This window comes from Sinocyclocheilus anshuiensis, unplaced genomic scaffold (genome assembly GCF_001515605.1).
Source record: "Sinocyclocheilus anshuiensis isolate Anshui unplaced genomic scaffold, SAMN03320099.WGS_v1.1 scaffold1114, whole genome shotgun sequence".
NCBI lineage: Eukaryota > Metazoa > Chordata > Actinopteri > Cypriniformes > Cyprinidae > Sinocyclocheilus > Sinocyclocheilus anshuiensis.
Window position 1 is genome coordinate 813,404 of NW_015540838.1, and position 10,498 is coordinate 823,901.

Consider the following 10,498-nt stretch of genomic DNA (forward strand, 5'->3'; position numbering starts at 1 on the left):
CTTTCGGGCTCTGTCTTTACATTTATTTTGAAAGATGAAGCTCGCGATTATGGTAAGGGGCGTTACATTTCCGACGAGTGCTTGCGGTGTTCGGCCAATCACAATGCACTGGGTCAGCTGGCCAATCAGAGCAGACTGCGCTTGTCGGAAGGAGGGACTTTGTAGAAAAAGAAGCGTTTGATAGAGGCGGGGCATAGAGGACCTACAATAATGTGTTTTTTTAACATTAAAGCATGTCAACATATTCTGTTACACCAAATACACAAAATAATGATCTTTAAAAAAGCATCATATGACCCCTTTAACTAAAAAAGTTTTTTTTTTTTGTCATTTCAGAGTTGACCAGACATTTTCCAGAGCCAGGAGTTTGTGGTAAGTGCTGTATTTTTCATGTAACTTAGCCATAGCCTGAAACAGCCGTTCCATAAACCACAAGCTTTTATGCTGTTTTGCTCAAGGGTATCAGCCTGGACACAGAGGAAAGACAATTTTCTGTCTGCTGTAAGTGACTTGGAAGGAAACCATTCAAAGGCCCTTTAGTGTTGTAGCTGCTTTTCCCTTCATAATACCATTCATAATACCAGCTTATTGCCATTTTAAAGCTGCTTTTAAAAAACGTTCCTGGTTGCATGATGTGCACCATTCAGAATTGAATTTAGATTTACATTTTTAATTCAGTTCCTGAGTTTTAATTAGGTTAGAAAAATCAAAGAGGATACAGAATTGCTATACAAATTCAAGGAATAAATGAAAATGAATGAATTTAATTAATTGAAAATTAATTGAAATTCAAAGAGATTCATATAACTCTAATTTGTTTTTATCATTTTTTTTCTCAAGGAAAGATTTAAATATTGGCATAAGCATTGAATAATCATTGAAATAAGCATTGAATTTTAAAGATGGTCTAATGGCTGGGTGGGTGGACAGACAGACATAGACATAGACGGACGGACGGACGTACGGACGGACGGACGGACGGACAGATAGATAGATAGATAGATAGATAGACAGACAGACAGACAGACAGACAGACAGATGGATAGACTGATAGATGGATAGACAGGCAGTCAGACAAATAAACAGATAGACGGATAGGCAGATATATAGAAGGATGGATAGACTGGCAGACATAGATGAACAGACAGACAGATAGATCGATAGCTAGATGGATAAAATGAATAGACGGATAGACAGACAGATACAGTAGATAGTGAGAAAAACAGATAGACAGATGGATAGATTCAAATTCCAACTCATGAAATGATAGGGAGCCATTTTTAAAATTTAACTTGTGTACTGTTGGTTGTAACTCCTAAAATCTTAAATGTCAAGATGTGGGATTGTTTGACTCTGCTCAGGGAGTGTCACAAAGCGGTACAGAGTGAGGACAGACATATTAAATGTTTTTGATTCGGGCAGTGGTTTTGGGATGAGAATGGTCCGGAGCGCAGAGGACACACTGCAGTCCTGCTGCCTTGTTGCCACAGCGACGGGAGACAGCTCTGCAGTGTTGGCAGGACGAACTGGCTGAGGCGCACATGCGACACTCTCACGCCCCTGTCTCTGTGACTGAGAGTGTGTGTGTGTGTCTGTGTGTGCTGGCAGGCCGTGTGTAAAGGCCTGCTCAGAATGCCAGGCGCAGATGGACAGCAGTCTGAAGGTCGGTCCTAACGAACCCATGGGATAAACCAGATTCCCGGCTCCGACGGCATCCGTCCCTCCACGTGTAACCTCAGGACCCTGCCTGCATCAGTCTCCGCCTCTGTAGCAAACAGCCTGCAGGAAGAGAGACCTACCGTGTCCATCCTTCCACACTGTTTTCTTCTGAAGGCACAGAGAAGTTGAGGACAACTTGAGGTTTTCTTCTGATTTATGGGACTGATTTTTGATGGCGATCGCAGCCTTTAACATCACATTTCAGTGGCTTTGTGATGGGACTTTGATAGGTAGTCCATTGCTGGAATTGCGGTTTGTTTATATATTTTGGAACTTGTGCGAATAGGATACAAAATATGATCAGTTGTCAAATATACCAAAGTAAGGTAGAGAACTTACAATGATAGAAAATTTATCTTTTTTAATGGTGTATATATAGTGGTAATTTATCAAAAATATATGCAAATTTATGTATGATACTTATTTTGAATCTTTGAAAGAGTCTGAGAAGAAGATACTTAAAGGAAGAAGATTCATTAGCTTGTCAGAGTGAGACAGGATCTGACCACTGTGATCCAGAATTAGGCCATAATCCCGTCTGTAGGCCTCTTGTAAGTGACTGCCTGAGACCTTCAGTAAGGAACACAGATCTCAATTAGTCTGACAGATCCACAATGCCTTGCTCTCCCTTCCGAATCAGGAGGCCGAAGAAGTTCTGGTGAGTTTGAATTTGAGAAGGTCTTCCAATGGTCAATCTGAATATGAAAAGAATGTAAATTTTTCGCCAGCGGTGCTGCGAGTGTTTGTTTAGTGGTCATTACGTGTGGATTGTGCTCATGGATGTGGCATACATTAGCATGAATGGATTTAGATTGGTTTACTAAATGAAGGCACCTTGCTTATCGTCACAAAGCAATCTTTGTGCAGATCCAGCAGGAATGCTTCAATATTCTGCAATGATGCTGCATTAGAGGAATGGTGCTGCTTATGGAGTGTGAATCAAGACACTTTTATCTGTTGGTAAGGCATCTTTATCTACCTGTCTGTTTCGCTCATTCTTTCTCTATCTCTCAAATTCAGACTATTTCTCTTTTTTTGGTACATATGAGCAATCTAGGTCACTGTCATTATGTGCATATAGCAGCATTAGTTTTAGGTCTTGAGTTAAAGACGGCATGAAATTGCCTGACTAGCATAGTTTTCGTTCCTGTGTTTTGATGTATTTTGTATTGAAACAGAGTTTGGCTGGGACATATTGAAGTGACACTCTCTTTAAAAAAATGCCCAGTTGCCTTTAGTTTGTCAGAGCCATGAACCTTGCTACTTTATAGTAGCTAGTCCGTTGCATGTGGTGTTAGGAGGAGGGAGTTCATAACTGTAGATAGTATGTGATTGGACAAAAATCTGTGTAGTGCAGGATGAGTCATCACTATTTATTTTCTGTATTCCTAGAAGAGAAATAATGCAATTTTTAAAAAAGCAATCAATACCTTTACTTCGTAAGAACACTTCCTTGAACTTCCTATTCATAAAGTATCCTGAAAAAAATGAATCTCAAAAATATTAAGTAGCATATTGATAATAAAAAGAAATGTTTCTTGAGCACCAAATCTTAAACATTATATTAGAATGATTTCTGAAGGATCATGTGACTTGGAGTAATTTCTGCTGAAAATTCACAGGAAGAAATTACATTTAAAATATATTATAACAGAAAAAGAAAAAAAACAACCCCAAAATTTTGAATGATAGTGTAAATTTTCATTAAAAACAAATAGTTTGAAGTAAATGAAAGGCATTGTTCCTTTACTCACCTTTATGTTGTTCCTGAACTATGGAATAGAAAAGATGCTTCTGTCTATGCAGCGGTTTTCATTGTATGAACCAAAAAAAAAAAAAACATCTTTCCTTTTTGAAAGTTTTTTTAAAGATCTTCAGTGTTCTGCAGAATAAAGTCATACAGGTTTGGAAAGGCATAGGAGTGTGTAAATGAATTTTCATTTTATTCCTTTAAGTTTGATGTATCAAACTCCAAACCTTCTCTTTCTCACTCATGTAAATGAAAGCTCCAGCTGCATGTTTTGCAGCTCTGTACCATATAGTCCTCTTCACAACAGCATCCCTAATGCCAGGCCAGCGCTAAATCCGGAAGCACTTAGCACACAATATGGCACTCATATTACAGGCTGCCGGTCCCACACTATATCTAACCCCATCTCAGGTCAGCTAAACCCATTCAAGGTCCAGAGAGACTCACTTCTCTTCCTGTAGCGGAAATAATACACACTCTATATTAGTGATGCACGGATCGTGGTTATATCCGCGGGTGCTGCGGATAATCCGCAGGTCGGGTAATAAATAAATACATTCTGATTAATTGCGGCTGGGTCGCAGGTGGATGAGATAGATCATTAATTATGCAAACATTAACTACGTTCTCTATAATATGAACGTGTTTTAAAATGCATCTTTTTCATCAGGCAGACAGGCGCGCTCAACATAATTATTTTTTGTGTGTGTGTGCGTTCGTCTGTTCGGGAAGTTGCAGTGACAGAAACAGTGACATTCCAGTTAAAGATTGAAGGGAGCCTGTGCTTATGCTATTAATCTGGCCAAAGAAGAACTTTTGTTTTATAAATAAATGTTCATTTAAAAGCAGCCTACGATTAGCGTATTATGTTACTGTTATCCCTTATGGCTCCAATGAGGTTTTGCTCCATCCTCCATGTGGTGCCAACTCACAAAAGGAGTGAAGAAACTTGATTTGCGAAACCTTTTTTTTATTGTGTTTAATGCTATGTCCTACTTTGTTGTGCTGTAGCCTACAGGCAATGTTAACACACTTAAAAGTGTAGTTATGAATCACAAGGATAAAAAATTTGTAGCTGTTTTTTAATCGTATGAAATCAACCCGATCTCACAGGAATTTGTACATATTTGACAAGGGTGCTAATTCATTCAAATTCGTACGACCTCACTCGTACAAATTCATACGATTTGTGAAAAATCGGGTGCTGGTTGGGGCAGATATCTAAATCAGAGAAAAATATAGGTGCGGGCGGGTGGATAATTAGTTTGAAGCTGCGGATTCGGGTGATGTTTGAGCTGATCCACGCATCTCTACTCTATATATTTTTCCCATTAACTCAGTGGACTTTAGCTACTTGCTTTCATTAATCTCAGAATGACCTGCAGCTATGAGAAGGCTGCTGACATTCTGAGATGTTTGAAAGCAATCAAGTGTCTTTCCTGTTGCCCTTTTTTACTTCCCTAACATCAAAGAGACATCCCTGGCTTTGATAAAGTATCACTGAAAAAAAGTGCAGAAATATGTCATGTCAATACGGAGTGACAACGGTTTTTTACTCTCCTTTCATCACAAAGTGCAGGTGTCACAGTGAGGAGAGACATGGTTTCCTCAGACTTTCTGCTTTTAAGACCAAGTCGATCTTTTCCTCTGGAAGTATGCTGCCATCTCGTTCTTTTTCGCTTTAAATAATTGAGCACATTTGTCTAACCGATGTAGAGCCGAGTTCTGTCTGGCGTTATTAAACGAGACGGAGATATATACGGAGGCTGGTTTAAAATAATACAATGAGCCATTAAGGGCACACAATGCTCTCTTGTCCCAGACAGCCTGGTGCGAAACAGATTTTGTGTTTGACGAGATCGATAGAGTAGAGCGATGTCCACCAGAGCAAACAGCTGTACACAATCATACATAGACATGGGCAGATTGTTTTTACCATAGGCTGTTGTTTATTTAGCCCTGTTTTGGCAATTATGGTACATTCAAGTCCTCCTGGGAAGTTTGTATTTACAAGTTTGTTTCATCAGCATCACTGCATGTCATGAGGTGCATTTAAATCACTTTGGTCAGAGCAAGATGCTGATATACTTTTTCTACTCTTTTTAACTCTACTTATATAGAACGATGAAAAATGTGCATTAGGTGTATTTGTACTTGTTTTCATTAAATATATATATATATATTCTATTGTAATTCTACAATACTATTGTATTTTGAATGTGCAGTTTATTAAGAAATGCATTAACTTTTATTTTAAACAATAATAATTTCATTCATTTCATCAAATTTATTGCCAATGTAGTCTCTACATCTATTGCATCCACCATGTTTTTTCACTGACGCCTCCCCAAATTGGAAACTTGGGGCTCAAAGAAAATCCTGAGTTTCATAATTTTTCATAATTTCATAAGTCATAATTACAACTTAGTGGTGCCATTCATGTGTGTTCTACTCATAAATACGATACTTTGGACATGAACGCAGCATTAGTTGTGCAAGACAGGAACTACTACTTCTGATTCCGATTTGCTATTTATTTAATATTAATGATGGCAAATTATATAACATTTACAGAAAAAAATTTAATTTAATAGAAGCATCAGTACTGATGTTATTGATTTTTAATTTAGATTTAGGGTGTGATTGCATGAAGTCGTCTGTCCTCTAGTGGTGGTGTAGATTTCTCCAAGAGTTAATTTATTTTCTAATCTTCATGTCACTCATGTCAATGTTGTTAGGGAAAATAGCAGTACCATATTTGATAACCCAAGTTCTTGTATACATTCTTGTATGGAATAGAGCAATTTGAACATTCCTATAAATCTCCTTTTGTGTCCATAGAACCAAAATCATGCAAGTTTGGAGTGACATGAGGGTGAGTAGACAGAACTTTCTCAGAGAAGTCTCAGAGGAGCAGAATGTTCTTCAATCTGCTCTTTTGTCTGTAATGATGCTCCTGAGATGTTTGAGAATTCTGATATCTGCCTCAATGATGTGCTTTCTCAACCAGACTCTATGCGCCGCCACTGTTCATAGGTTTAGAGCAAAGAAGTGGGCTCTGTTCTACTTTAAGACTATATTTGTTTAGTTTTTCACGGTACACATGCACAAGAACGCATACAGGTGAGTTTGCTTGAACTTTCACACTCCTGTATCTGTGTGTGTGTTTATGGGAATCTATCGGCTAGTGTTTCAAGGAGAAGGGAGGAGAGAGCTGTCAAACTTAATCAGCCCATGACTGTTTCTGTGTGTCTCTTACATGCAACTGTCTGACTAAATATAGCAGCAATGTGACAAGCTAGTCCCTGATTCTCTGAGACAACATTTATAAATGGAAACCCATCGAAATCACACGGTACACAAAATGCGTATTAAAAACAACCTGACGCTTCCATTCCAGGACAAGATTTGCAGAAATATGCACATTTAAAAACTTTAGGTGTATGAAAAAGACATTTTATGATGAATACACCTTGATTAAGTCTTACTGTATCTTCTATTAATCACATATTCCGGTTAGGCAATTAATTGATCTTGTAAACGTGCTTGTCTGCATTTTTAATTCATATCTCTGTCACAATGAGAATCTGTGTATAATGACTGTTATCAGATTGTCAGAGAAATCTGTAACAAAGAGAAGACAGGTCATTATTCTTCATTCACACACACACCTTTTGTCACATAGTAGCTGTTTTCTATACGGTAGCAAGGGTGCTTTATAGTAACGCAGTAAAAGAAACAGTGTGAGCTTCAGGGACCTTTTCAAAGCCTAGGAATGTTAACTGAACCGTGTGCATTTGTATGGTTGATGGAAAGCAGGAATAGTCAAGCGACGCATGAATACACTCCCATGGGTCATAAAAAATGTGATTATACAATATTGTCACAGTTTGAGGCAGAAGATTCATTGACACACTTATGAGTCACAAGCATTTTGTTATGGCATTTTAATTTATGGGAAGCATTAGTAAAGAGCCACGGTCAGCATTTCTCCAAACTTCTTCAACATTTATACAGGCAATAACTCTAAAGGCCCGTTCACACCAAGGACGATAACTATAAAGATAACAATAAAGATATAGTTCTAAAAATCGTTCTCAATATTAAAGAATAGCGGAATCCACATCACAACTATAACGATAAAGGCACAGAGAAACTATATCGTTGGAATCACTTTCAGAATGATTTTTTCCAGATGATGAACGATAAAAAACATTGACAGCCAATCAGAATCCATCCTGCTGTAATGAGCTCGAGAATTTATAGCGGTAGACGCGCATGTGCTTAGAATAAACAGACGATATCGTTCGCTGGTGTGGACGCTAATATCGTTATCTTTATAGTTATCTTAAACGTTCTTGGTGTGAACGGGCCTTAATTCCCATTTTAGCATTTTGCTCTACTTCCATTGGATAAGATATCATCCCAGAAGCTGCTTTTTATTTTTCCTTATGACAAACCACTTAATTTCCAGAGAAGACAAAGATATATAAATACCCAATATCCACACTCTTTTTTACTTTTTCAGCTCACGCTGAGATGTCTATAGAGGAATAGTTATGTGAAATAATGATGGCCTGGGCCTCGGGGAAAGCAGCTAGTTTATCAGTGTGGATACCAGCACTCATAAGAATATTAGACCCGAGCATGCTGTGATGTACAAGTTCCCCCTCCTCAAACCGAAGCTGCCCATTTGGGTTTATTCCATCAAAATACCTTCAGGGCCAGAGGCACCATAGGGTGTTTTGATGGCAGAGACATGGGGAGATGAGAGGCATGTAAGATTGATGTGCCACACATCAAAGCTCAGTCCGAGCTCACTTCTGGAGGTTCTGGCAGGCAGAGACTCATCTGACCCATTACAGACTCAGTAAGCAAGCAGCTAGTGGAGGCCATTAGCTGTACCCACAGAAAGAGCCAGTTGTGGTGGTCGTGTTTGGACCACTAAGATGAAAAAAACTCATTAGAATTTCTGATTTCTGGCAATGTAAATATGCTATAATGAGTGCTGGGATTTCTTAAAAGACTGTATAGTAATATATACAGCATTATGATTATATTTTTTCGAAAAATACATGTGTATATTGTTACATGCACAGTCATATATAAAATGTTTAATATTTTTTTTAACAAAAATATACATGAAAGTTTATTCTACAGTATACTGAGGGCTGGATTCTTAAAATAACTTAGAGTATAAGTTCTTATAAAATATTAATATTTTTAAATGCAAAAATTTAAATTCTATAGTGAGTGCTGCTCTATTCTATAATGAGTGCTGTTTTTTAAAAGCATAACACATAAAAGCATGTTTGATAACATATATTAGCATTATGATTGTATTTTATAAAATACATGTATATTTTTCTGGTTTTTGAGATAATTTTTTTCTGGAATATATAGTAAAAAGTAAAAACATTGATTATACTTTTAGAAAAATATAAATTTATATTTTTACATGCAAAATATAAATAAAAGATTATTCTATAGTGAGTGCTGGGGTTTCTTAAGAAAAATATGGTCATTTATATAGGATACTGATGATATATTTTTCATATATGATATATTCATATATACATTTATTTATTTATTCTTTAAAAATAAAAATGTACAGGTTTTTAAAAATATATAACAATCAGTTAGAAAAATATAAATAAAAGATTAAAAGATTATATTGTAGTGAGTGCTGAGGTTTCTTAAATGTGGTAATATATAGCATTATCTATCTATCTATCTATCTATCTATCTATCTATCTATCTATCTATCTCTATAGCAGGTTGAGGAATGTCAGTGTCAACAGTAGCCAGCTTAATATCAGAGCAGCAAGCAGTGCTCGCCTCAGACGCCCTTCTTACTGTCATCCTCTGGGGCCTTTCTTTAAATTTCTGCTGTTACAGGAACCATCTGCAGTAACTTGATAGGTTTGTACTTTTTCTAGTTTTCTTTTGAATAGGCCCTCTTAGAGTAGATTTATCCAGACAGTTTGCATCAAAAGAGATGTTTGCAGAATTCAGAATTTAAAATTGCATAATGTATTTTTAAATAGTTGTTGTCAACAAGAAGGAATTAGGAGTTAATCTCAGATGCTGCTGCTTGAGTTTTTAGCAGGGCCAGCTGGGGACAGGTGATGTATAGCTGTTCCCCATCTGTGTTCTTATGGGGCGGGTCATTTGGGTTCTCATCCGCTGAGCCAGCGAGAGGAGAGACTTTAATTGCAGTAAATGGTGATTTGGGTTCGTGGGTTCATCAGACACCTCATTCGCTCTCTCTCTCCCCGGCTGAGAGAAGCACTGAGTCATGGTGCATGCTTTGGAGTTCACATTCTCTTTTTGAAAAAACAAAGATATTAATAACTGCTCAGTAGTGACAGTGGTCTGTTTAGTAATTATGTGAATGGTTTAACCCAGTGGCTCTCAGTCTCAACAGGTGGTTCATCATGGAAAACAATGCAGAATAGAAGCCAAATGTAATTATGCACAGTTAGGATATGCATATATAATTTTGGAGTGAATTCATCTGTCACTGTCACGTTGCACACACGAGGGACGAGGAGACGCTGGAGAATATGTTGACAAGACTTTATTTGCACCAAGGAACCAAGGGAGACGAACACAGGAAGACGTTCACGAAGACGTTCACGAAGACGTTCAACAGCGGACAGAGAACTTGGGACTGGGAACACATTTTATACACACACACAGGAGGAGGGGATGACGAGACACACCTGGGAGCCATAGAACCAAGGGAAACACCTGGGACAAATGAAATAAACTAATCAGGACAGGAACAGGAAACTAACCAAATAAGGGCATGGGAAGGCACATGGGGAGCAGGACACACACAAAACATGGAACAGAGTCTGACATAATGCCCCCCTCCGGAAGGCGTGTCCTCACGCCTTATAACATCCAATGAGGAGGGGGGGTGGGCACTCTGGAGGTCCCTCAGGACAGACACGGGACAGTGGGCCTCCAGAGCGGTACCCGTTCGGGGTGCGATGGCGGATCCGGGGACTCGGGAGGCCATGG

The 10,498-nt window shown here is 38.2% G+C and overlaps 1 protein-coding gene across 1 annotated transcript in view; it reads left to right on the forward strand.

The window, feature by feature from the left end:
• The first annotated feature begins 2,305 nt into the window (after positions 1 to 2,305).
• rap1gapa (RAP1 GTPase activating protein a) overlaps positions 2,306 to 10,498 on the forward strand; it is a 60,114-nt gene continuing 51,921 nt past the window's right edge. The window contains exon 1 of the mRNA XM_016484820.1: positions 2,306 to 2,377. Coding sequence (XP_016340306.1) covers positions 2,334 to 2,377 — 44 coding nt within the window. The 5' untranslated portion in view covers positions 2,306 to 2,333. The remainder of the gene's footprint in view (positions 2,378 to 10,498) is intronic.